This window comes from Xiphophorus couchianus, chromosome 20 (genome assembly GCF_001444195.1).
Source record: "Xiphophorus couchianus chromosome 20, X_couchianus-1.0, whole genome shotgun sequence".
Lineage (NCBI taxonomy): Eukaryota > Metazoa > Chordata > Actinopteri > Cyprinodontiformes > Poeciliidae > Xiphophorus > Xiphophorus couchianus.
In genome coordinates this window covers 28719629-28746336 of record NC_040247.1, presented here as the reverse complement: position 1 = coordinate 28746336, position 26708 = coordinate 28719629, and the positions used below count along the sequence as shown (strand labels likewise).

Below are 26708 nucleotides of genomic sequence, written 5' to 3'. Positions count from 1 at the left end.
GGAAGCGGAGTTTAGAGCGATGCGCGCTCCCGCGACAGGGCATATAACAGAGGCTGACTCTCGGTGGTTTTCAGTGGAGAGCAGCGCCACAGCGCCCTCTGCCGGACGGCAACTGAATGATTCCAACAATAACAGCTCCCTGCTGCCGTTTCTTCTTCATTCCATTGGTGCCTCCTGAGAGCGGGGATGGGCAGCATCCTGCAGGAGCGGGTAGCGCAGCGCTGCGTGGAGAGGCTCTGCATCGGCGACAGGGAATGGAAGAAGAAAGCTCCGAGAAGCACCAGCAGGCCCAATGTGGCCGGGTGGGTTCCTGACATCATTATTGTTATTGGCGATGCTGAACAGCAGCAGGAGGCTGAGGAGGGGGACTGCTGTCTGTCTGCTGCTGTGGCAGAACCTGAAAGATTCTGGATGCTAGAAGGAAAACACGGTTGACGGCCATGTTTCTTTTTTTTTTTTCTTCTGGTGTTTGTGTCTATGTGTGATTTTTTTAAGGACTAAGATGGGGAGGAGGCAGTCACAAAGGAAGTTTCCACAGCCGCAGTGCCCGATCCAGGGTCAGGAAAACAACCACGAGAAGGTGGGTGGTCAGCACGGTTACTACTACTACTACTAATAATAACATACAAAGTTGTACAATTTTTAGGAAAAACAAAGACTTCCTGATATGTACACGTAAGTAACAGAAGGGTACACTTCCACCAAAAATACTCAGAAATTCTGAGAATAAGCTCAGAAATTCTCTAAAATCAAACAGAAAAGAACAAAGACATTTGCGAGAAAAAAAAACTCAGAAATTTTGAGATTGATCTAGAAAACAAATCGGACGCCGAGCTCGTAAAGGCGGACATTTTCGATTTTTGGAAATGTTCTGAGTTTCAAAAGTAGAAAATTTAAAAGTCTTCAAATTTTCGACTTCTGGAGCTCAAAAAATTACTTGTTTTTTCTTTCTTTCCTTTTTTTGTTGAAAATTTCTGGGATTAATCTAAACATTTCTGAGATTTTTTGTTGGAAACCTACTCCTTTTGCCCTTTGCTTTCAACAAACTGAAGATAAGCTGACCTCAGAACTCCGACGTTAAAAGATCTGCACTCATAGTACTTCTAGTTGAATGTCCTCTAAGCAGAGCAGGTTCACCTTGTGTAGACAATAGACTGGGACCAGTTCAGGGTGAACTCTGACCTATCCAGGAAGAACTCTGCCTCTTGCATAATTTCTCAGGAAGAGGAAGGCAAATGATGAAAAATGATGGTAATGATTTGACGACTCAGTGCTGACGTTTGGGTTTTTGTTTAGCTCTAGGGAATCTTGGAAGTCCTTCTTTGCGTGCGGAGTCTGTTTGGTTTCCCTTTGAAAGCCTTTCTCTGTGTACTCCAATGTTCTCCCACCGTTAGATGTTGGGCTAACTGGCCACTGTAACTTTTCCATAGGCTTCAGAGGGCTTTAGATCCTGTCAGAAGAAACTTGTTGGTCTAATTGAAAGGTTACTTCAAACCTAAATATGTCAGTGGTCTGGATAATTTTGGGCTTTTCTGTATATTCACAGAAGCCACAGAGAAGGAAACACAATTCTAACACTTCCTCGACCAAATGCAGCGCTCCGCAGCACAGGTGAGGGGATAGTTGGATTATATTTTGTTATTCTGCCTTTGCCTGTATAGATTATCAGCCTTCCTGTTTCCAGCAGCGCTCAGGGAACCTCCATGTTTCATCCAGCGGCCCCTGAGGAGGACAGGATGAAGATCAAGGTGTCATCAGCACACGCTGATGAGAACAGGAAGCACACGCTACCAGGGCTGAGGGCGAGCAAACACACAGCAGCCCTCCTGGACCACAGCCTGCCTCATCCCAGTCCTGACCAGCAGGAGGAGCTCTCCCCCCAGGAGGACAGTGACACAGACTTGTCCGAGTCAGAAAGACTCCCCCTGTCCTCCCGTGCCCTCGCCCCGCGACTGGAGCTCAGGCCCGAGGTGGTGGAGGACGGAGACGCCCCGTCTCACTGCCGGACGGTCAGAGGACGGGACTTCCCAGACTTCCTCCCTCCACCGTTCAATTCGTGGAGCCTCAGTCAGCTGGCTGTTTTCTACAACACGGAGGGCAGAGGGGCCTTCCGGCCCCGGCCAATGGGCCCCTTGGAGCGGTACTTGGAGAGGTTGCTGCAGCTGGAGTGGCACCAGATCCAGACAGTTCAGGCGGAGCATGGGACGCAGGACGTACCAGGAGGGACGCCCAGTTGCCAGAGGTCCAGCGCTGCAGCCCCGGCCCCGACTCGCCTCAGCTCTCCCAAATGCATCCTGCAGTGCCAGCGCGCCTTCCCCCTCTCCTTCCTGTCCTCACTAGCCGGACACGCTGCCCTGCTGGCCGGCGGTACTAGCGGTCTATGCCGGATCTGCTCCTCCAGCTGTAGCGCATCATGCTGCCGCTCCACCCACTGCCACAGACATCTGTCCAGACTGAGTCCGGATGGCAGCAGAGGGCCCCTGCCGCGCCCCAAAAGGAGCTATAGTGAGAGCCGGGTCCACTCCTCAGACAGGAGGCTCAGAACCCAGCGGTCCGGCAGCCCCGCCAGCTCCAGCAGCTACCTGAGGAGGATGCAGGCTTCAGGAAACATCCGGAATCCCATCCAGGCTGGTCCAGGAAGGGCCCATTCCTCTGCTAGGGGCTGTGATGAGCCAGACTGGACAGCGGGAGTACTAAGGAAGAGGAGTGGCTCCGAACAGAGGAGAGGTGGAGGGAGGTGCTTGAACAGATCAGAGACGAGCCGGAGCAGTTCAGAGAGCAGAACAGGAAGAGCAGAGCGGGGCGAATCCGCTGGCTGGGCGGAACAGGAAGTCACTGGGGTCAGTGTTCGTTTACCCGGGTCCAGACATCCCCCCGTCCAGAGGCCGAGCAGGTCCAAACAGGTTGAATTTGTTACATGACAGCTCACACACTGCCGTCAATCAGAGACCTGATCATCACCGGAGGATCATTCAGATGATCAACATGTCTGTGTTTCAGCTGCAGAAATTATTTAATGACTCATTTTTAGCATCAGCACAAACACAACATGATGTTTGTTGAATGTTTACATGACCATCAGTGGAACATGGAGGTGCTAAAGGCCTAGTTGTTCTTTTTTTTAAAAGATGTTTTTATCCATAAGCTACACTGCCTTACAAAAGTCTTCATACCTCCTGAAATGTTTTATATTTTGTCACATTGCACACATAAGCAAAATGTGTCTTTGTGACACCAGCACAAAGCAGGGACGATTTCTTTGTTTTTTCAATCAACGCAAAAACCTAAACCCCAATAAATTAATACATAAATATATATATTCACATCCATGTGTATGTGGCAATTTTGAATGTTCCAATCATATTAATTGAAATCGGATGCATTCAGGTGAGGCTTGTTTGATGAAAAACCTTTTCATTAAGCCCGCATTTCTGTACTGAAATATTTTTATTGGCCTGGTGTAATATTCTAATCATGTTTTCAACAGTTGTAAGCTGAAAATCTTCCTAGCCAACTGAAATAAAGGTCGGAAAACATCCATGTGGAATGAATCTATATAATATGTTTCCCTTTGTGAACAGAGTTACCGAAATAAATGAGCTTGAATAATGTTCCAATTTATTAAATATGATTCCCGTGAGGTGACCTGCTCCACCGTCACCTCACGGTCACCGCCTCGTTACCGCCAGTAGATGGCGGTAATGAGCCTCTGACTGCCGAACGCCAGTGTTTAAGATCTCTTCAGTCTATGCTGGGCATTACTAGGTCATAGATGTGGCAATGTTTCTGTGGCACCAAAGTACGGAAGCTACACTTATAACACCTTACAATGACTTATATCAAGATAGCAATTCAACATATTTTTTGCCTTGTAAGAGTGATTTGTAACTGAACTATGTTCTACAATACAAAGTGCCCTGCATGAATCTTTTACTATTTGGCTGGTGCAATTTGTAACTTCTGTAGTCCAGTTTCTTTCGCGTACCAGCGCGTGCATCCGTCATTGAGCCTTCATCAACGAAAGTCATGGAAACGACCGAATAACAACTGCAGGGACAGTAACAACGGGAGTTAATTCAAATGTTCAAAGACATTTAAACTCAGGTGATAACGGTTTTAAAGGTTGGTAATGCTGCTGGGGGTCAAACCTAAAATCTCTTAGGACTGAGAAGAGACGACGCTTTTCAGGACAAATGAAATCTTTCAAGTAGTGAGAAATTTTAATCTTTTAGGACTAATATGATGCCACGGTGGACGAATTAAAATGTAGAGGAATTAAAACAACCCCGCGGAGTACAAATTAATATTTGGTTATGGCTTGGACCACCATAGATGTATTCTGAGGTTCTGGTGAGAACTGGTAAGGACTGAAGACAACCAAGCCAGCTCATAATTATAGGAAGAAACACTTCAATGTCGATTCACAGTATCAATACCAAGTTTGTATCAGTTCAGATCAATACTAGCTTGATAAAATCAATACTTTAGTTGCAGATTCCATCTAGATTTTTTTTTTCAATTTTGTATTGAGTTGTAGTTTAGTTTCTCAACTATACCTCACAAACTATTTTGTTTTGATATAAATTTTCTGCACTTTATTTAGGAAAAACCCACCAATGGTATTAATTGATTTTGCAGATGCCTAAACACTTTGTCCAATTTCTGTCCTAAGTTTGTACAAAAATAACTCAAAAGGAAAAACCCACAAAAACACCTAACGTATTGGCATCATTGACATCAGCGATACGGACTCTGTCGTTACTTGGCATCGGATCAATACCAAAATATGCAGAAACACTCGCCTATTCTTAATGGCTGTAGTTTGGGATCCTTCTGGACTCCAAAATAAGTATCTTTGTACATGAAATATGTTTTAGCAACAGCCATTCTATCTTATCATGGTTCATAAGGTATTGAAGGTCTCCAAAGAGCTGAAAAAAGACAGTCAAATTATTAGAGGGGGGCGTGCCGTGGTGGCGTAGCAGTTAACGCCACCCGTATTTGGAGGCCTTGAGTCGTCGACGCGGCCGTCGCGGGTTCGACGACATTTGCCGCATGTCTTCCCCCCTCTCCTTCCCCGTTTCCTGTCAGCCTACTGTCATATAAGGGACACTAGAGCCCACAAAAGACCCCTGGAGGGGTAAAAAAAAAAAATTATTAGAAATGAGGAAGATACAGGGTGCCTTGAAAATAGCTTTATTGTCCATAAGAAATAACAGTGAAAAGAGTTGGACATGTAACTACTTGCCTTCCATTTCTTACTTTCAATTTACGTTTTTAACTGTTGAAAATAATAATACTGAAAGAAAATCAAAAAAAAAAAAAAAAAAATCAGCTTTTATACATATCCTGCTGTTTTTTTTTTTGTTTTTTTTTCATGTTTCTGACTGGTAATGTGTATGGTACTGATTTGATGTTAAGTTGGGCTAATAAATGTTCTAACATTTAAGAGCAGTGATATTTACTTGTGCATTGTTTTGACAATTCTGGAAATTGAACGGTGAGTACAAGAGCCTCCACATAATGAAGAGACGAAACATCGTCTCAAGTTTTCCTTAAACTATAATTTAAAAAGAAAAAGCAAAACAACAACAACAACAAAAAAAACCCAAAACAAAAACAGTTAATTTTCTTGACCGAAAGTTGAAATAAACCGAAGCCACAACTTGGGAGAACTACAGGTCCTTTCCCTTTTTTTCCCCCCCAACTTGCTCAGGATTGGTAAGACTGAAATAAGCGCGCACACCGTTTAAATGAACAAACGTTGAACTTTAGAATATATCAAAAACCCAGCTATCCTTATGCAAAGGAAAACAGATTCTTTACAACATAGTCACAGTTTTAATAAAGAAAACCTAGCCAAAACATAAAAAATTAAAGCACTTATTTATATATATTGACACTTCACATATTCAAGCATTTCTCCTCCATGGAATTTAGTTATGGCTACAGCAGAACGTTCCTCAGTGACCAAGGAGGCCCGTACCTAAAGAGGGACACAAACACTGGTACGATTAACCATATCCGTCTATTAAACTCATACGTTCATATGCTTTCCAGCACTTCAGACAAGTATGTGAAGTAATTTCACTAAAGATGATGTCACTCCTGTGATAAAATAAAACCTGACATAAAATGAGTTAAAAAAAACAAAAACCCATACCTTTAAATCCCTCCTCAGGCATTCTGACTGTAAAACAAAGGAGACAACTCTATTTTACAAAGTCAACGTGTTTCTATATATAGTGATGGTGTTAGCAGTCGAAGCATGTCGCAGACTTTGCGGCCTCAGTTTTGTGTTCTATGGATCGCGAGATGTGAACGAGTCAAACGTACCGAACAATATCGGTTGGACATCGGTTGTACGACAGGAAGTATGGAACCTTCACTGTTTCTTATGATGTTTGTTTTTCAGTAAACTGTTTATTTGTAAAAAATAATAATAATACAAAAATAAAGCACTAGACTTGCAAGTCCAGTTCTTTACTTGCAAGAACTATACAAACAAGCCTTGTATAAAAAAGGATTGTTTTAGTAATATATTTTTCTATTGATTATTCTGATTAATTGGAAAAGAGAACTGGCACATTCTACAGATTTTTAATTGAACCACAGGCCTTTTTTTTATACCATACTAAAAATACATTAAAAGATGCAAGGTCACCAATATTTATTTATTTTTTTGTAATGAGAAAATAAAAATTGTATTTCCTAAAATGCAAAAACATAACATTCTTTTGGTGAATTTGAACCAAGTGAAGCTAAAACTTTTACCCCAAACTGTGGAGTTCGGGGTAAAACATGATTACAGACAAAGGTATTTTTAAAATATATTTTGTAGAGTTTTGACTTAATTACTCCTCTGAATGTTTTTTCAGAAAATGGCATTTATTTGAGTTCGTAATTCCAGTTAACAATTAATCGATTACTTTATCAGTTTAAGATTACTTCCATTACCAATTTGTCACAATTAATCCGATTGATCGTTTCAGCCAAAAAAAAAAAGACAAAAGTTCGAGACCATAAAGAAACATTTGTGTCACTGCCAAACTTTTTAGCATGAAATTACACACCTGTAGATCACATGAAGTCACTCACCTTGATAGGCATCATCCATGGCAGCATAATCTGTAACTGGTTCATCAGCCTGAGAAAGGTGATAATGAAACATAGATTTGATAGTTGCTAACATTCCCAGTCATGAAGCCATGAAGCAAATCAAACCTTTAAACAGATGATGCATTCTGGGATAACGCCCAGGCTGCCTAAAGTGGCCGAGTCGTCCGTGAGACTTTTCCCGTCGATAGAGAGGTTCTGGTCGAATGGAGCCACAGAGAAGGCGTGCATAATCTACAGTCACACACAACATGGTAGAGTTAGCGGTGCAGAACAGGCCGACAGCACTGGATTGTGCGGTGGGCGGCCCTCACTTGGATTTTCAGCTCTTTTAGTGTCTGGTTTGCTGAAACGATGAGTGCCTTCTCTCCTCTGAGCTTCCTGTGGCGCGTGCTTCGTCTGATGCTCCCTGGTTTCATCGCGTTGGTGACTGCAGGAGCAGCCACCACAGCTGCGGTGCTGTCGCTCAACTTTAGCCGCTTCGCTGTGTCTTGGGCCTGAAGAAAAACATGTTTTTGATTTGTAGCTGTCAACGGATAAATTCACAAAAAAAAAAAAAACAACATTTTTTTTTTAACATGGTAAAAATGAATCTCTAGTTACATGGAAGAGAGGGAGATGAGGATCGGGACGATGTAAAACAGGGGCGTCAAACTCATTTTCATTTTTGGGCTACATCAAAAATCTGCATGTTCTTAAAGGGCCGGTTGTGCCAGAATATCATAAAAATATCAATAAATAGCTGTTCCTCCAGGATTTTGTGATTGTTTTAGTGTTTTTTTTTTTGCAATCAAAATTGCAGATTTTGTGCTGCCAATTTAGAAATGTTTATGATATTTGCGCTAATGTATGATGTTAAATGGGAGTTTTTATTACTCACCATATCAGTCACAGACTATAACTTGACATCAAGTAAGGCTGAGGCAGCAGTCACTTACACTCAGTGTTTTTGACCAATTTTCAGAAAATTTGCAGTAAAATCAGAAAAAAATGTGGCGATTTGTTGATTCTGTGTGAATTTTGCAAATTTGTGAAAAACTGGAAAGACTTATCAATGTAATTTGGAGTCTAGAGGGCCACATAAAGAGCTACAGTGGACCAGATTTGGCCCCCGGGCCTTGAGTTTGACACCTGTGATGTAAAACATTCCAGTATGTCACAGCAGTCCAGTTACCTGACTGAAGTCTGGGTCTTTCTCTCCGTCCACCTTTGGAAGCTCTTCTCTCTCCTCTTCTGCTTCAGAGCTGCACGCATTCAGCTCTGGGGCGCCGTCTTTAGCCATCTACGTAGAGGACAGTGTGATAAAGTCAAATGTCTGTACACTAAACCCCTTACAGAAGGTAGTTGGTCCTTTTTAGAAGCGCATCGATAAAATCGGCCATGATTTCCTTCATTTTGGGATCGGCCAATACTTACATGAGAAACTGTTCTTAGCTATTTCCACAACGATCTGAAAATCAGCCATTGTTCCCTTCTGCTCTGATGAGAGAGGCATGACAGATCCGTCCACCAGAAACAGTCACCCCACTGACGCCAATTCCGTAAATTTGTCGTTATATTTAGCAACTTTTCAGAGAAAAATTAAATAGGTATAGACCAAAACGCAAACTGGCAAGTCAGGCTTCTTGAAGATCGGTGATCGGCCAGAAAACTACAATCTGTGCAGCCCTAGTTCTTAATAAATTTATTGTGGTAGTTAAGGTTTAGTATGTTCTTCTGTGTGTGTGCTTCATACTGTTTTGTCTTCAATGACTTTGCGCACGTAGACAGTAGCCTGGGTGTACTCTCTCAAGTCCCTCTGCTGCTGGAACAGGAAACTTTCTCTGCATTCCCAGCACAGATCTAAATCCAGACACATTTGAATAAAAAATATGAAAGATCCACAAAACACAGATATGAGACCTAAAAGGCTTTAAAGCTGCACTTCGTGACTTTTATAAAAGATGTTTTTTGCACGTCTGTTAAAAATATCACTATGTTGTGACTCACTTTATTTGTAGTAGCTCCACTCCCGACCAAAAATAATCAATGAAAGCCAGGAGGAGGGTCTTAGCGCTGTCAATCACCCTCATGTGCTCGCTGCTAAATGTGCTAATGGCAGAAAAACAATTAACAGTTACTGGAAAACTGTTTAGCCATTGGCATTGATGGCCATGCTAACTACCTTAGCATTCATGACAGGCTATGCTAGCTGCAGCGTAGCAGAGAGCAAGGGGGGGGACATGAACCCGGAATGAGCAGCGCCACAAAAGATTGTGATCGACAGCACTAAGACCCTCCTCCTGGTCCTGATTGGTTGAACAGTGACAGTTTCAACAAATATGGATAAAGATACTTTTTATACTGCAGCTCTTAAGCCTAGTTAAATCCAAAAATGCTGCCTAAACTGGAAAGAGAAACATTAATGGAGTTGCCTCATGGCTCTGCCAGCTGGTTATGAAACTAGAAATAAATGCTACTATTTCAGATTTAAAAGATCATAAGTTTATCTTGGTTAAGGTGCTCTAAGTACTAAAAAGTAGTGGGCTTGTCACAATATTAACATTTAAAATGGTAATTAAAATACCATTTTCAAATCCACAGCAACATTTTTTTTTGAAGGCACAGGGTTCTTTCTAGTTAAGGTAAAAAAAAAAAAAAGATTCATAACAATATAATACTATTTTAACCTCCTTAATTAGGGCAAAAGCGATTAAGAAACAATTCAGCCCTCGTTCAGAAAAATATCCAATTTAAAAATGTCACTTCCTTGATTGGCAAAACGGTAGACAGGATAACACTTGCTATAAAAGTCAAGAATCGTTTCTTGGACGTGGATGAAATCTTACCAGGCTGGGTGGTGTACTGCGTCATGGAGCTCTCCGTCTGTCTCACACAGTGGATTGCTATTGGCTTGTCAACAATGAAGAGTCTGCTGATCACGTTCCATTCGCTCGGCCACAGCAGAGCTATACTGTGCAAAACAAACAGCACAATGTGAGAACGTTGCAGTTGACAGTAAAGGTTCCCTAACAGTTTATTATTAGTTTCCTAGTAAAAGGGAAAGCAACAGATTATTATTCTTATTATTATCCTGTATCAGCTCAGGCTGAGTCTAGGTTCACAAAGTCCTTCCTTTTGGTTTATGTAAGCCACTGCTGCAGGATGAGCCATCAACTTTTGATGCTTGAAATGTGAATAAAGACTGTGACTACTCAGTGAAATTAATCCTCTGGTTCTAGCAGAACCAGAACCAAACATGGAGAAGCAGCATTCAGCTACTATGCACCACAAATCTGGAGGAAACGTATAGAAAACTGCAAAACTGCTGAAACACTGAGTTCCTTTAAATCAAAGCTATGAACCCACGTGTTTCAAGCTGCCTTTGATTGGCAGTAAACGGAACATTGATCAACATATTTGATTTGTCTTGATGATGGCATTTGACAAAATATGTTTATTGCTTGTTTTTATTATTGGTGACTAAACGACGTTTTATGTTTTATTAAGCACTTTGAACGGCCTTGTTGCTGAAATGTGTCACAGAAATGAACTTGAAGAGCCTATCACAAGTTGCCATGGGGATAATTATGACCTAAACTAGACAGTTAGTACTAATAAGTTAGTACTTCAGGGATCAACTAAGGAAAACCAAAATCACATTGCTGCTTGATTTCTGAAGTGAAATTAATTAACTAGAATACTTTAAAAAATGGATAAAAGTGCTAACCTCACTATAACAACAGGCTTATGGAGTTTTAATATTAAACCAAACATGTCATTGAAACTTTAAGTTTGGCAAGTACGTTTACATGTGGATTATTCACTGTGCTGTTCTGTTAATAGCTTTATAGAACCTTAACATGTTTTATGAGTATTGTCTGAAATAGCGTAAAATACAGTTGATCATCTGGAGTCGTTGCTCTTTCGTTCGTACTTTACATCCCACAACTCAAAGTTTGATTGATCTTTTTAAGAAGTACTCGGCAGTAGTTCTTCAGACCGTTTCAATAGAAAGCCCTTTTAAGCCTGTGAATCGTCCAGGGCTTCTAAACAGTCTTCCATCAACATAAAACAGCAAAGAAGATCAATTAAACTTTCTCAGCATGATGCTGAGAAGCAGTGTTTCGCAAAAAAACTAAAAATTCTCACATTTCATTTTGACAGAATTTCCAAACACATTCAGAAGACTACAGAGGCCGTTTTGGACCAGTGGTGTTATTTTTAAAGGTCTTTTAGTTGAAAACAGGCTACTTTCAGCTTTTTTACGCTCTTCGTTAGGTTGTAGATTATATTTCTCCCATTTCTATAGACATGACTGCTGCCCGACTTGATAATGAACTTTACTTAAAAAGGGACAATCTACAAATCAAACATAAATGTCTCTGTGGTAGTAATAATAAACTAATAATGATGCTAGTTGCACAATTGCAAAATTGGATTGTTTAAGTTTTTTAAGTATTATTTTCTTAAGCACTATTTCAGATTGTGCTTATGAAATGACCTTGTTATTGTCATGGCAATAAATCAAAACACTGAGATAAAATTTGAGCCCATTCCTGCCAGACACAATCTTAAAGCACATCCAGAGAAAGAAAACTTTGAATATCCAACAGAGAGCTGTGAGAAAGGTCATTTTCAGTTTGTTTTTTACAGGAAACACATTCAAGATGTGACTGATCAGAACTCACTGCTGGGCCTCTCCATTGATTAGGGAGTCATAGGTGAACATGAAGCCGCCGTGAGGACAGAGAAGCAGCGAGTTGCCAACATTAGACACTGGAGAGGATTTAGTGGGTCTCCTAAAAAAAGGAAGAAAGTTCATTTGTTACTGAGAAACTAAGGGAGAGTTAGCCACATCAGTAAGCAAAGAACAAGAACAAAGTTATCACAAGGTGAGCGGCCCACTAAAACATCCTAACAGTTACATTTATCTGAATAGTCGTTCATTTTTCACGGTTTAGACAAGACAAGACAGACATTTTCCTTTAATGATGAACAACACCTACCTGATAAACTTTCTCCACTCTTCCACAAAAAACAGAGGGACTATGTAAAGTTTATCTGTGCCCTGGAGGAACCAACCACAGATGTATCAGTGAGCCACATGAACTGGAAATGAAAGCCTTCGCAGCCGACGGCTCTGCGTTTTACCTGCGGCCATTTGGTCAGAACCGGCCGGTTTTTCTCATGGAACAGGTTCAGCAGCTGGTTCTTCTGCTCGAGAGCCATCATCTTACTGACCGCCTCGTTGTCCTTTTCCTCCTGCTCCAATGTCTGATAACACAGGCGCAAAAAAAAAAAAAAGGACAAAAAAAAAGCTTTATAGCACTTCCAACTACTAAAGGAAGAAGATCTGGCGATATCGAAACATGACAATGTTTCTCGTTGAGTTGACGGCACTAGCCAGTTGTGGACGTCATGACTGCTATGATGAAGTTGCAACAGAAGACATACTTTGATTGATAATATATAGAGTTATGGAATGTTTTTGTACAAAGGGTATATCATTTTAAAACCTACTAAAAGACTGATATTGTTGAATCCAAACCTGCAGAACTGATTGAGGGTGTACCTACTTTTTACAATGACTGTAGGTATCAAGTAAGTGCTAATATTTACCACACGAAATCCCTCTTCAAAAATCCTAACTATTCTTTTCTCCAACCCAGTCAACATCGATTGAAAGACGCCATAAAATGAAGTACAATTCATATTGTACTCATACGCTAACCATCAAGTGTATAGAAAACGTAATAATTTGATCCGAATTTGCAATCTAACACCTGCAAAACTCTTGCAATAGGACGAGTTTACCCTGTGAGTGAACCGGCCCTTCAAAGATAACTTCTATGAAAGAAATGCAGACAGTTGGCTCAGAAAAAAAAAATCCACAGATGGATGGATGAGGGAAGATGCAGACAGTAAAAGTCCCCCACCAGACACTGCCGACACGGCTCCTGCATGTGGGTGAACTCTGGGGCTCTGGGGAAGTATTCTCTCAGCTTCGTCCACACTTCAGTAGATACCAGCTTCCGCTCCGTCTCCAGGATACTCAGTGCTCCTGGCGCAGACGCAAAAACATTGTGGGAGAGAATACATGATTGAAATGTCAGCTTCAAATATTTTGACAAAAAAAAAATAAGGGTTACTGATGGAAGGTAAACATTATTTTTGATGCTGGTGTTGGGGGGAAATACCATGAGTGCAAACAATGTCTTCATTGAAAGTCTTCATCTCATCTTCAGCTCCCGCGGTGCCCTCCATCCCAAACTCTAGGAAATAAAAACAGTAACAAAAAAATTCAAACAGTAGGCTGGGCTCACAAACAAACTCGCATTAGGCTGTAGGTTTCACCTACTGAGTAGGTAGAGACATTGATTTGTCTGTTTAGCTATTTTCTATGAGAAACTTTAGTGGGAGACAGAAATGTTTTACTTTAAGCTCCTATCTGAATATCTACTGCTGATGTCAGGTTGTTCAAGTTATGATATATCTCTAATCTAAGCAGTAAAGATAAAATCAGTTAGAAATCCTTAAAAATGCCCTTCATTACATTTGGCAATAACGACACAAGCACATCTAGGCAACACCACGAAGAAAAGCATTAACAGCACTTCACTTTTTCCACATCTTGCTATGCATGTTACAGCCTTACTACAAATTGTATTAAATTAATGTCTTTCCTCAAAATTATGCAAGTACCCCACTATGACAATATGGACATTTTTTTATGTTGTACAGTTGTACTAAAACTAGGAAACCAATAAATCACATTTCTGTATGTATTCACAACCTTTGCTTAACACTTTGGTGATCCATCTTTGGCGGCGGTTGCAGCCTCAAGTCACTTTGAAAACCACAGTGCTTCACTGTTAATAATATCATTTTAACTGTAAAAGATGCCCAGATTTAATAGGGGTTGAATAAAATTTAATGAACTTGTGTTTTTGAGAAGCGTCTAAAAATCTATATTTCAGTTATGTATTTTTTTCTGAGTAAAGAAATGTTTTTTTGTAAAACAAATGTCTTCGTTTTCAAATTCACACACCATTTTATCAGCATTATGCTGCCCACTAACATATTCAGATTGTGTTTGACTTTGCTGATTCGCCAATGATGATGTTGCTTCATTGGCGAAACAATGACACAAAGTCTTCAACTAATACAAAGTCAAACAAGGTACAAACCATAGCGGACGGGTTGCTCAACTGCTTCTAAAACTAAATGCAGCAAAGGTGTTTGGTTAGCTTGACGTGTTCCGATTCTAGTTTGGCTAACAGACAACAGAGATGGTAGCAAGCATTAAAAGACCGGAGAAGCTTTCAGCCATGTCTTACTGTTGTTAGTGTGTGGTCCCTGGCCATTGGTCTGGCCGTTGCTGTGTTTGCTTTCCTGCTCATCTTCTTCCAGCTGTTCCATAGCCAACTGCCTCCAGCTGCGCAAAGACGGCTTACCCACCCAGTAGCCATCACTGCTAGAACACACGGGGATATACATTAACTAACTAAACTTAACTAAACTTTAAGTGTTACGTGGGCTGTTTTGCTACCTGGTTGTGCGCTTTACTAGATTTGAAATTTCTTTGTAGTCTTCGTCTAGTTGTTTTTTTAGTCGCAGCACCCTGCATCGCTCGCTGACACAGTCTCTGCACAGAGAGGAACCTGAACCAACAGGCAAAATAAATTTAAACATGCAAATATTATTCTCAAAAGATAGACCAGATCCAATATGAATTGCTTTAAAAGGGCCAAAAGAAAATACCAAGAATGTTAAGCTGCTTGAATCGAGGCGAAAGATTAGATTATTTTCAAAACTTCTCTTACTTAAGTGACTTACTGCTACAAAAACCTGCCCAGCTGTCGAATTAGGCATTAAAAAACAGTCCAGGACTTTAGGTGAGACAAAACAATGTTTCACTAACCATCAAGTTTTGGCCCACCACCGTAGCGCTCATAAAGGAGTTTTGCAGCTTCCAAAGAAACCCTCTTGATTTCTCCCATATTGTCTGGGTGGAGTTTTCCGTGGGAACAAAGAAAGATGGAGTTGTCAATTTCCTTGGTTGCAGTTGAATCGTCGAGCCACTTCTTCAGCCATTCCAGGGGGAGGAACTCATACAGTTCTTCTAAAGAGGGAAAACATAGAAACACATCAAGCACAAAGAGACTAATTCTGGAACTATGTTTAGTGGTAGCTTCATGTGCTACAAAGCAGCTTTTTGTCCCAGTTTCAGGATGACCTTAAATGATGTATGGAAGACAACAGATGACCTCTGGTGGTGAGGAGGCTGCATGAGCAAGTGTTTGGTGTAATATAAGGCATATTGCTGCTGCCTCTGAGGTGAATACAAGGCTGGATGATACGGCTGAAAAACTAATCAAAATATAAGCGTTTTATATCAGTCGATACCGATAATTGTCCATACCAATAGTTATTAATTAGTTTATTTGTTTTAAATATCTGAAATACTGGCAAACTGGTGGCGTGACCTTTCCCGTTTTATCCACAGTTTTTGCTCTACGCCATTGTTTTTTTTTATTTCTAAGAAGTTATGAGGCACAGTGGGGAAACCTGAAACTGCTGCTGCACAAGTTACTCAGCGGGTTGTTGCTAGGTGACAAAAGAGTGAGCGAGTTAGATGATACCACCAACCTAGCTTAGCTGGCTGTGAGAAATTGAGTGGCAATGGCCTTTTCTCTGCCTACATCTCCCAGAATCCTGTGCAGATTTTGGATTGGAGTTCAGTGAATGTTCTATATGTTGAATATTCTATAAGAAGTGTTATCTGTTGATATTGATTACATAGTATATATTGTTATTGCTTTATTGTCCAGCACTGGGTGAAGTTAAAATCTGACGCGTAATAGAAGCACCAACATCTGCTGTCTACCGTTTAGACTGCATATGGCTTTCAAAAAGTCGTGACAGACGGGGAAATTGTGCCAATATCTTCTTTTTGGACAAGTCTCTGTTAGTTGGTTGTTGGAAGATATTGGAGCTGCTCTCCTCTCAGGTACTGTTTCCATTATTTTTTTTTATTCCCAGACAAAACAAACACTGTATTGTTTCAATTTATATTTTTGACATGAAATAATTATGTTATTTGATTGTTTTATTTATTTTAACCAATCAAACTGATTAATATGTGTAAACATGAATTGCATACCTTCTGTTTTGCCTGTAGACTATAATATAAGTACAGGAAAAATAGCATGGGATAACTTGACTGAAAAAGATCTATCAGATTATTGCTATCAAACTAATGACATGTTCAGCAATACATACTTACCAAAGGGAGCAATCTCATGCCGTGATATGAATTGTAAAGACCCTCAACATGGTATTGAGTTATGTACTCTGTATGAGAATGTTGTGAAATCCCTCCTTATCTCAAGCAAGCCACTGCATAAAACCATCTTGCATAGCACCAAGCCGGGTTGGAACGACTATGTAAAAGAACATCATGCAGAGGCCAGAAGGGCTCTTAAAGCATGGGCCGATGCAGGTAAACAGAGACATGGCCCCTTGTTTGAATACAAAAAACAAGCAAATGCTAATTTTAAACATTTTTTAAGATTCATAAGGAGACGTGAAAATACTATGAGGTCTGACTCTCTTGCTAGAAAGTTAGGAAATAATAATGTTAAGGACTTTTGGAAAGAAATAAAGAAAGTAAATAACTGTAAAACGTCACTTCCATCTACTATTGATGGTGTTACTGGTGTAAAAGAAATCACTCAGTTATGGAAAGAGCACTACAGTGCGCTGTTTAATTGTGTCAAAAGTGACATTTCTGACATAGGAAGCATTCACAGTAATGAGAATGTGATTGTATCCCCACAAGAAATATATCATATAATTATGACACTGAAAGACAATAAGGCCTGTGGGATGGATAACATATCCACTGAGCATTTGAAAAATGCAAGTAAAAAACTCTGTGCATTACTCTCTATGTGTTTCACTGGCTGTCTAGTACATGGTCTGCTACCTAAATCAATGTTATCTGTCATTCTGGTACCCACTATTAAAGACAAAGCGGGTAAGATTAGCTCCTTGGAGAATTACCGACCCATAGCTTTAGCTAGTAGTTTGTCGAAAGTTTTTGAAAGAGTCCTTCTAAATAGGCTGGAAGAGTTTCTTTTGACCTCTGATAATCAATTCGGTTTTAAACCCAAACATGGTACAGACGTGTATTTTTGTGCTACAGGAGATTTTAGATTTGTATAATTTGCGCAACACCACAGTATTTATGTGTTTTATTGATGCTTCTAAAGCATTTGATCGCGTGAATCATCAAAAATTGTTCTGCAAGTTAGAAAGCAGAGGTGTACCCAAATATCTAATTAGAATAATGGTCTATTGGTATGATCATCAACTAATGTATGTCAAATGGGGTAACTCATTGTCTGACTCGTTTAATGTTGGTAACGGAGTAAGGCAGGGAAGTATATTGTCCCCTTACCTTTTTAACATCTATATGGATGAACTATCAAAGCGCCTGAATTGTTGTAAAACAGGCTGTGTAGTTGGTGACCGCACAATCAATCACATAATGTATGCGGATGATTTGGTAATCTTATGCCCATATAGTGCTGGCCTTCAACAATTACTAAGGGTCTGCTCCCAATATGGATGTGATTTTGATGTCAAATATAACGCTAAGAAAAGCAATGTCATGATTGTTAGAAGTAGAGCAGATAAGCATCTGATAACCCCTGACTTCTCTTTATCTGGCATTGTCCTCAATATATGCAATGAAATTAAATATCTGGGACATTACATAACTGATGACCTATCTGATGATCGTGACATTTGTAGGCAGTATTGCATGATGTATGCACAGGCTAATATTTTGATCAGAAAGTTTGGCATGTGTTCATCCTCTGTGAAGGTAGCTCTTTTTAAAGTTTTTTGTACTTCATTTTACACAGCCCATCTATGGCGAAACTTTATGTGGCATACAATGATGGCCTGAGGCTCCTACTCAAAGTGCCTAGATCTCCAGTGCCAGCCACATGTTTGCACATAACGCTGTTCCCACATGTGCAGCTGCGCTCAGGAATCTCATGTATAAATGTATGTGTAGATTACCCGTGTCATACAATAATATAATAGCAATTTTAGTAAACCCTGTTTTTAGTACAGCGAGATTTTTCTCAAGATTGTGGAAACATTGGCGTCATCATTTATTTGTGGCTCAGTGACTGTCATGTTTCTTTTTGTTTTTTTTCTTTTCTTTTTGTTTTACTATGGACCTCTTTTGTGTCTGAAATAAAGATTGATTGATTGATTGATTGATTAATATAAGTAATTAGACAGGTGGTCTGGCAGTGTCCCTAACATTTGGCAAAACCTTATATTTCTTTTATGGAAAAACATTTTCAGACACTCCATGGATCACAGAGTTTTCATTCTTTTGGAAGGTGTCGAAACAATTTCCCTCCTTTGAATTGTATTTGGTTTTGTTTATAAATCACAAATTCATTGCAACTATTGAAAAAAGAATGGACAAATATAAAAAAAGAAAGAAGTCAAAACCACATATTTACATATACTGGTAGGTAATTAAAGTACTATTTGTAGATTGTCCGGTTCACTGTCCTTGCCTAAGTACATAAACACTACTCACAAAACGTTAGGGATGGTTGGCTCACAATGAACTATAATCAGGTCAAGTAAATTAGACCTTGAAATGTTTAAATGCAACTCTGCAATTGTTCTGTGTTTCGGTATTTATTGCACTCTGGGAACACCTGCAGGAACATGGGTTCCTTTAAAGGACAGCCCTGCCTTCCTCCAGACCTGAAGCTGAATACGACTAACTTTTCATATGGTAAGCGTTACCGTAAATTCACTATAATGCACGAGATCTTTCCAGCCATCCCTGTCTACAATAACTCTTTGAAGACTTAATTTCCCTTTGGGATCAATAAAGTTTCTTTGAATATGAGTGACGCAAAATTACAGCACACTATTTGAATTTGGTAAAACACACAAATGAAAAGGTGTATTGGAGTAATGTCTTCCATGTGTTGACCTGACTTCCTCTTTGCTACACTGCTCACATCTTAGATTAATCCGAGTTGAGTCACAACCAGTGTGAATGTTTTCTGTGAAGTGGAGTTGTTAAGGAATGTTGTTACCAACCATCTTTTGCAGGTAAAAGGTCGTAGAGCTCTTTCACCTCTTCATGCTTGGCCCTGCCCTTATCCACACTCTGTTTTCTCATGTGGGCCATCTCCATGCACCACTCTTCAAACTTATGGTTATCTTGGTCAACCAACTTCTGAAGGAATGCTATTAGCAAAGATACAAAAAGGTAGCGTTAGAAAATGGAAAAAAAGACACATAATTAAAACTTTTGCTGAAAGCAAAGTTTAAAAAAAAGAAAAATGAAAATCGGTTAACATTTTTGTTTTTTAACATCCAGTCACCATAGGAAAATTAGCTACTCACAAGGGACCTCAACGTTTGTCCTTGAGGGATTTGAACTCTCGTCTTCCTGGACTTTATACACCAGCATGTAGGCATTTCTAGAGCAGTGGTAGCCTTTGCTGCATTTTGGTTTCCGTGACTGCGTTTTGCCCGTCTCAGCTAAACGAAAAGAAAAATAAATAACCTCAAGTGAGAGTTTACGCCTATCGACATGCACGCCACTGTTAATGCAGGCAGACGTTCACATATCCTTGTCAGATAACACGTGACAAAGAGTACTATGATTTTCAAGAACTGGGATACTCGCCAATGTCCTCTTCGATGCCAAGTTGCAGCTTCTTTCCCTCCATCTTTTCGATCTCTTCATCGTTGAATTTGTACCAGTCTCCAGTAAGAGCGTCCTTCACGTGAGCTATGTAGTGTCCCGAGTAGGCGCTGATTCCCCGGTGGATCAGCACTGCACTCAACTCATAGACACATTTCTGGTCTGGGGGGAAACAACAGCAGCAGAGTCTGTCATACTTCAGGTGCATCAACTGAACAGATTTGTTGTGGAAGGATATTACTTCCTCAGAAAGTATTTCAAATCTGGCAGGCTATGAATGTACCTACATGAAGACCCTTTTGCACCTTTCATGACTGAATTTACAGAACTGTCTCACCCTTCCTGCTCAAATGCTAAATTCCACAATAAATTGATTGATGGACAGTTAAAATAAACGCTTCTCTGCTATTTATAACCTATGTCCACATCTTTTATTTTTGCTCGGTTTAGTGCTCTTTTTTAGCTTTGACATAATGTTTACAGCCATTTCAGTTCTCTTGTCTTTGCACAATGCCTCTTAGTCATAAGCACACAGACATGCAGCATTTCTCACTTCACAGTTGCCTAAAGAAAAATGGGAAACAAAAATGATTTTCTAAAAGGTTACATTTTCAAAAGAAAACTAAATCAATAAATATTTCATTACAAATGCCAAAAAGGTCAATTTGATGAACAAAACCTAGGAATTTGTAAACAATGATCCAAGGTTGCTGGTGCTGGACATCTGAGGGAGGCTGTAGCTAAAAACCTTTACCAACTCTAATAAAAGCTAACAAAATACATCAAAACAAATCTGCATTTCAAATGGGGGAATGTGAAAAATCATGTGGCCCATTTCAATATCTGACAGCACAAACTTCATAAATACCTAGTTTTTGTTCCAAGAACGGTTCCATGTCCAGCTGCTCAGGAAAGTTGATGAAAGTGTTGAGCTTCTTCTTCAGACCCGTTTGTCTAAAGATGAAATCAAGCAAAAGTTCATCTGTTTCTTTGAAAAAATGATCAATTTAATTATTTTCACATCTGGGTATCTCTAAAGAAGTCTGCCTTCTTCACATACACCATTTAAAAACCTGGTTTTTAAATCCAAAGCAGAGGCTGGCTGTGGGATTGAACTGAAGCCAGTGGAGCACACAGTCCAACATCAGGCTAGCAGTTATTTTTTATTTTGCACGTGGTTCCAAAGTAAAAGCAAACTAAATGGCCTGAACTAATAAAGCACTTTATCAAGTCAAAGGACTCAAATGCTTTTACACTACATTCAGAAATTCACCCAAACACACTGATGGTGGTAAGCTAGCAAGTGAAACGTCTTGACAAAACAATAAAAATGAAAAACTTCATGTTTTACTCATTCATTTCCATGTTTCCTTCCAACTCTGTCACTGACCTATCAAAGACAAAGCGCATGAGCTGCAGGTTGAGGGTCGGAGGCAGGCTGTGGAGTCGGATCCTCCGGGTGGCGTTCTGTTTGCTCTGGCAGTTTTCACAGAAGTAGCGGTTCTCTCCATCCAGCTTCTCTTCCTACAAGGTCACAGGCAGAGGGATTAAAACCCAACTCCGGAGTTTTCCACCAGGCACACAAACGCTGACTTCAATGTCATACTATTTATTGGATGCATCCAATTTGATATGCGCTGATGATTATTGCTTATTTTATAGCATATTTTCTAAATACAAACATAATGTGTGCGACATGGCATATGCTGATATCTTTTGTGATGGGTGGCAGTAATGATATATATCACAATATTTTGGTAGAAAACTTACAATAGAAATGAGTAAAGTATATGCTAATTGAGTGGATATATATGTATATATACTTTATTCTGACCTGTACTAGACGTCAATTACTTAATTCATCTGTTCTTGAAAGTCTAGATCAAACTGAGAACAGAAATGAAGCCACCTTCAGGAACTCAGTGATGCACTCAGTGAGGTTTTTGTGGCCCTGAATATTCAGCTCCAGCTCATAGAACCGCGACGGCAAAGTAGATGACCTTCCACACTGATTACATCTGGAGACAAAGACAAAACCTTCGCATGATTCTTAATAAAGTCACAAAAGTCAAACAAGCATTTTGCCATGGAAATGCTACTACAGAAATGACTTCTATAATTCAGAACAAATATGAATTTCCAAAGCAATGTCGTTTCGTACCTTTGTATATTTTGGCTGACTGTTGCTGCCTTCAGCCTTTTTCTTAGGAATAACATGAACCAAGTGCTCAAAACTAACAAATTGAACCAATTGTTTTTCTTTTAATCCTGTTTTTTTCACTAATGGATGGGGAATATAGACAAGTTGAGAAGCTTCTTTCACTTAGACCATCACACAGGTATATAGCTAAAATAATTCACTAATATGACTGAAGATTTTGTCAGCTAGTGTGTTTAAATAGAATCAAGTTAGAATTAAAGAGGAACGTTGTGGTGTTTAACCTCATCTGGGCCAAAATTATAATAACGTCATATGTATCCATTCATTGTATTTTCATGTTTTGCTGTACAAACATTTAAATATGGAGGAATTTTACTGTGTGGTTTTGACTGTGCAACAACAGAAATGTGACTTATTTTTAACTTACTACTATGTCTTTTTGACACCAGTAGATATGTTACTGGTGTTTATTGTGAGATTTTCTCCTGTCTACTTGAGGAACTAGAGTGGGATGCTTCACTGAGATGCAGTGAGGTCATCCGAAGCCTTCTGATTTTGGAGACATTATTAAATAAATCTCTCATTAATGTGGGAATTTAACAAATACAAATCATTTTGGTAATTCTAACTACCCTAAAACAAGAGAAGTTTGGTTTGATTTAACTTCAGAGAGTGAAGAAAAAAGGTGTATGTGTCTTTTTTATCTGGACCAAGTGCTTTGATTGTGACACTAACAAAGGACATTAACAAAGGAAAAATATTTTTCACATCATGATGCAAAGTCAGCTAGAAGCTCACAGCCAGGGGTCCTACTGTTTTCCACCTAATGGGTCTTTTTAACAGATATTTTAAAATGTCTTCTATTGTGAGAGCGGGAACAATTCAAAAACCATCTGGGCTGAAGTTGGCAAACGACGAACACCAAGTCACCCATCTTATTTTGGCATAGTGTGAAAATGGTCATTTCTTTTAACAGTCATAAAACAGTGGCACATAGCAAATACAACTCATGGCCTCAGTTGCTTGAAATGCACAAACAAATCTTTTTTTATTATTATTATTTGAAGAACTAAAAAATAACTGGCCTTACATTGTAACATAGAAGAACTGTCCACAGAACTGCTGCTGGATGAGATTTTGCAAGTTGGGATTCTTCTCCTTAGACAATGTCTCCTCCAACAGAGACAAGAAAAGATTGGAAAACTCCTGGGCATCCTGGAAATAAAAACAAAAAACAAAAACATTATTATAAGTAACCAAACTGATGTTTCCAAGCTGGGTGTCATGTCTGCTTAGTGATTCTGAAGTGTATCGGTAAACTAAATTGATCACAAAAATCCAGTCAACTTTTCTCTCCAGTGCTTGTCAGCCAGTAGTGCAATACCTGCGTTTCTTATCAAATTTTTGGTGAACACAGTGCAGAAAGCATTGCTGTAATTTATTACGTGTTGAAAGTAAATCAACTTTTGAAGTGTTCCAAGCATAAACTAGTTTGGCATTTCTGAAATACACAGTTTTTGTATGACAGACCTGTTGCTGTCCCGTATCCAGACCCAGCGCTTTGACAAGCCCTGACGGGTCAATGTACTTCCTGTTGCTGTTTTGCAGGAGTGCAAAGAGGTACTGCAGATGCTCACATATGGACTGGGGCTCATAATCTGTGTGAGTTAAATAGAGAAAAGACAGTTAGTATAATCTGCCAATTCAGCTTATTTTCAACTCTATTTTTTTGAAATAAGAACATTAAAGAGAACATGCTCTGAATGCAGCTTTTAGATTTACCAGAATCAATGTTGTGTTCCTGCGCCCGCGAATTTTGGCACTGATAAAGGCTCTTACGAAGCTCCAGGTTATGGAACCACACTTGCAGGAATGTGTTGACGTAACATGTTGCACCGAGGTTGGTCAGGCCAACAAATATGTTCTGGAATGGGGCACAGAGACAGGAGAGTACAGAAAGGGTTAATTAGAGTATTTTCTAAAATGATTCCAGGAGTGGCACAATCCCACCCTATTAGAGAACAGCTGAGTAAATATCAACAAAGGGTGTGCAACTTTTAAAAAGTACCTTTTCTCTGCGTTCTGAATTTGGGTCATCAATATTATGGAAAGTGTTTTCATCAATCTCACCGAGCCACACCTGTTCCCCAATACCAACAAGACAGTTGGGATTCCCTTTGCAATTCCTCCTACAAAGAAAAATAACCACCATTACCTTTCTTTAGTCGATTTCGCTGTAAAAAAAAAAAAAAAGATTGATTCGCTCATAAGTGGAAACTGCAGTATAACTACACTAAGATGTTCTTTAGATTCAATAATCTCAACAAACTTTGTAATGAACTTTACTATGCCGTCAGACGCCATACTTCAAGATCACACAAAGGCAAATTCTGTGCAGATTGTGAAAATAGAGCAAACAGTAACAAACAAAAAAAGAGTAAAGCTTTACTGAAACTGGGAGACATGAATCACAAAGATTCCGTGGAAAAGCGATGCGACAATGAAAACGCACACACAGGTTGCAATCTAATCAAATGGGCAGAGTTCCTGTATAAAGGTTCCCAAAAAAAACAACTGTTATGAGTTTACAAAGAAATATGTGAAAAGAACATAAACCAAAACTTTGACACATCAATACGAAAAACATTTAAGTCGAAGAGAGAAAGCGCTGCTTTTATAAAGCTATACAAAACAGGCTCATTGAGATGTCCACTTTAAAATTAAGTTTGCTTCTCCACACACACGAATAGTTGAACATGTTCATACTGTACCTGCAGATTCCTCTTTTGCAGGCTGGGATATTGATCCGATATGCTAGCTCTATGTGTTCGTGCTTAATGTCTTCTGGTTTTACTGTTTCCACCCAAAGCCAAGCGGCTTTCTCCAGTTTCACTCGGGGTGCCATTATCTTAAGATAGAATTCCACTAGCAGAATCGGAAAAGTTTAAAAGGGCTAAACGAACAAACAAATAGAAAGAGAAACGATTTAAAAACACCCAAACTGTTCCCAGGATGCTAACACAGTCAGTTAGCTGAAGCTAAATTATAGCATGCAGCTCAATAAGAAGTCCTTCTATCAGTATGCTACTTATTTTTAGCCAACTAATACAGGCCAGTCTTTACGGTCACAACCAACTTACAGTTAACAAACATGACATACATCATATCCCAACAATACAATAAACATTAACATAAGATAACTACCAACAAATAGTTAAAGGAAGCGTCTCTGCTGAACACTAAACTCGTGAAGTTAGCTTGCTAGCTAAAACGTAGCTAGCCCGACTGTTTGTACTAGCAACAAGACCTTCAGTTTATCGCAGTCTGACGCAGATGTAAATAATTTATTGTGTTAAGGATACATATTATCGAACCTCTCATGCGTGTAGCTGCTTCATCAGTGCATACATAATGGGATATTACATTTTATTTGCGGTTTATTTTAGATTTAGCGCCCTTGCGTCAGTTTATAAATAAATAATTCCTCCGCTCAAAATCAACGCGACGTCAACAAGTGACGCAGGCGACGTAGGATAAAGAAGGGAGCAGACGTACACGCGTAAGACAATTTAACAAAACCTTAACTTACTTGTAAATTTGCTTAGATTTCCATTTCCATGTCAGTTTTAAAATAATACATACAACATTAGCAGCAAAAAGAAATAAACAACAGCAGCAAATTCTAAAGCCCTTCTATGCTTTGACTGTAGGGGGCGCAATTACTTCTGTAAACATCAATGGTCTTTATAGTTAAGCCAACTCAAAACACAAGGTAAAACAAACAAACAAACAAACCCATAGCCAAAATTTAGGTAAGTTTTAAACATTTTGTTGCATCTTTATTTGCATCGTGAACTAGATTTCAAAAGCAATCAGCCTTATTTGAGTGGCTGAAGCTTATATGCATCCCCAAATTAAAACACTGTAAAAAAAAGTTCAATATTTTTTGTCACTCAGAAAGTGACACTCATGTATCATATAGATTCATTTCTCATAGAGTGAAAGATCGCAATCCTTAATTACTTGTAATTAAGGATTGCGATTGATTATTACGACTTATTAAATGACTCAGAAAATTAGGGCATTGTCAAAAAGTTAAGTATTGATAACTCATGGTATCACACCTTAATGGCTAATCAAGTCGAAACACCTGCACAGGTTTCCTTGGCCTCTATTTTGGGGGTCATCGAGTGATCGAGTCTCTCTGTCCTGCAACCCTTGGATGTGTCCCTGCTCCGACACACCTGAGTCAAACGAATGGTTAATGACCTTTGCAAAAACTTTAAATGTCATTTTCAGTCATTTTCTTGCTCTATCTTTTGTGTCCCTTGCTCCCGTTTCTTCATTTTGAAACCTAACCTGCATTCTGGTTATGATCCAGCAGCACCAGATGTAAATACGTGACATTTTCCCAGATTTTGATCAGGAGTGCTATTTGGGCCTGCGAATATTTAATAGCAGTTCTGACAACAAAGCAAACTTTAATAAATATAACCACATAAACAATTAATGAAAAAAAAAAACAACTTTTAAATCTTTTATAAAATATAAAATAAAGGTAATTTCTGGTGTTGAGTATTTGAGGAGACCTCATTTATTCCTGCCAAAAATGATTTTAAAAAATCCCACTCATCATTATGATGAGATTTGATTGACAGTCCTAAGCATTCAGAATCTCCTTTCAGTGCA

At 39.4% G+C, this 26708-nt stretch overlaps 2 protein-coding genes across 9 annotated transcripts; one reads left to right on the top strand and one right to left on the bottom strand.

Moving 5' to 3' along the window:
• The first annotated feature begins 60 nt into the window (after positions 1 to 60).
• Positions 61 to 5607, top strand: LOC114135370 (uncharacterized). 2 transcript variants are annotated; one of them, XM_028002620.1, is made up of 4 exons: positions 61 to 302; positions 496 to 580; positions 1547 to 1611; positions 1688 to 5607. In XM_028002620.1, exons 1-4 carry the CDS (start codon positions 187 to 189, stop codon positions 2919 to 2921), a joined length of 1500 nt encoding a protein of 499 aa, XP_027858421.1. In that variant the 5' UTR covers positions 61 to 186; the 3' UTR covers positions 2922 to 5607. The 2 variants fall into 2 exon arrangements, with proteins under 2 accessions (XP_027858421.1, XP_027858420.1); XM_028002619.1 differs by having other exon boundaries at positions 1685 to 5607.
• On the bottom strand, positions 5327 to 25724 carry usp48 (ubiquitin specific peptidase 48). Of its 7 annotated transcripts, none has more exons than XM_028002615.1 (28): positions 25609 to 25724; positions 24791 to 24972; positions 24088 to 24208; positions 23802 to 23943; positions 23550 to 23677; positions 23110 to 23234; positions 21768 to 21876; positions 21249 to 21382; positions 20727 to 20812; positions 19841 to 20020; positions 19555 to 19692; positions 19246 to 19395; positions 15020 to 15220; positions 14648 to 14759; positions 14436 to 14572; positions 13296 to 13370; positions 13035 to 13159; positions 12250 to 12372; positions 12105 to 12166; positions 11787 to 11897; positions 9945 to 10069; positions 8852 to 8958; positions 8291 to 8398; positions 7431 to 7613; positions 7225 to 7350; positions 7099 to 7147; positions 6164 to 6190; positions 5327 to 5986 (listed from the first exon to the last, which is right to left on the bottom strand). In XM_028002615.1, the coding sequence occupies exons 2-28, from the start codon at positions 24922 to 24924 to the stop codon at positions 5964 to 5966; spliced, it is 3141 nt and encodes a 1046-aa protein (XP_027858416.1). In that variant the 5' UTR covers positions 24925 to 24972; positions 25609 to 25724; the 3' UTR covers positions 5327 to 5963. The 7 variants fall into 7 exon arrangements, 6 of the variants coding, with proteins under 6 accessions (XP_027858416.1, XP_027858413.1, XP_027858418.1 ...); XM_028002612.1 differs by lacking the exon at positions 25609 to 25724 and adding an exon at positions 25394 to 25527; XM_028002617.1 differs by lacking the exon at positions 25609 to 25724 and adding an exon at positions 25394 to 25527 and having other exon boundaries at positions 14436 to 14569.
• Between the last annotated feature and the right edge of the window lie 984 nt (positions 25725 to 26708).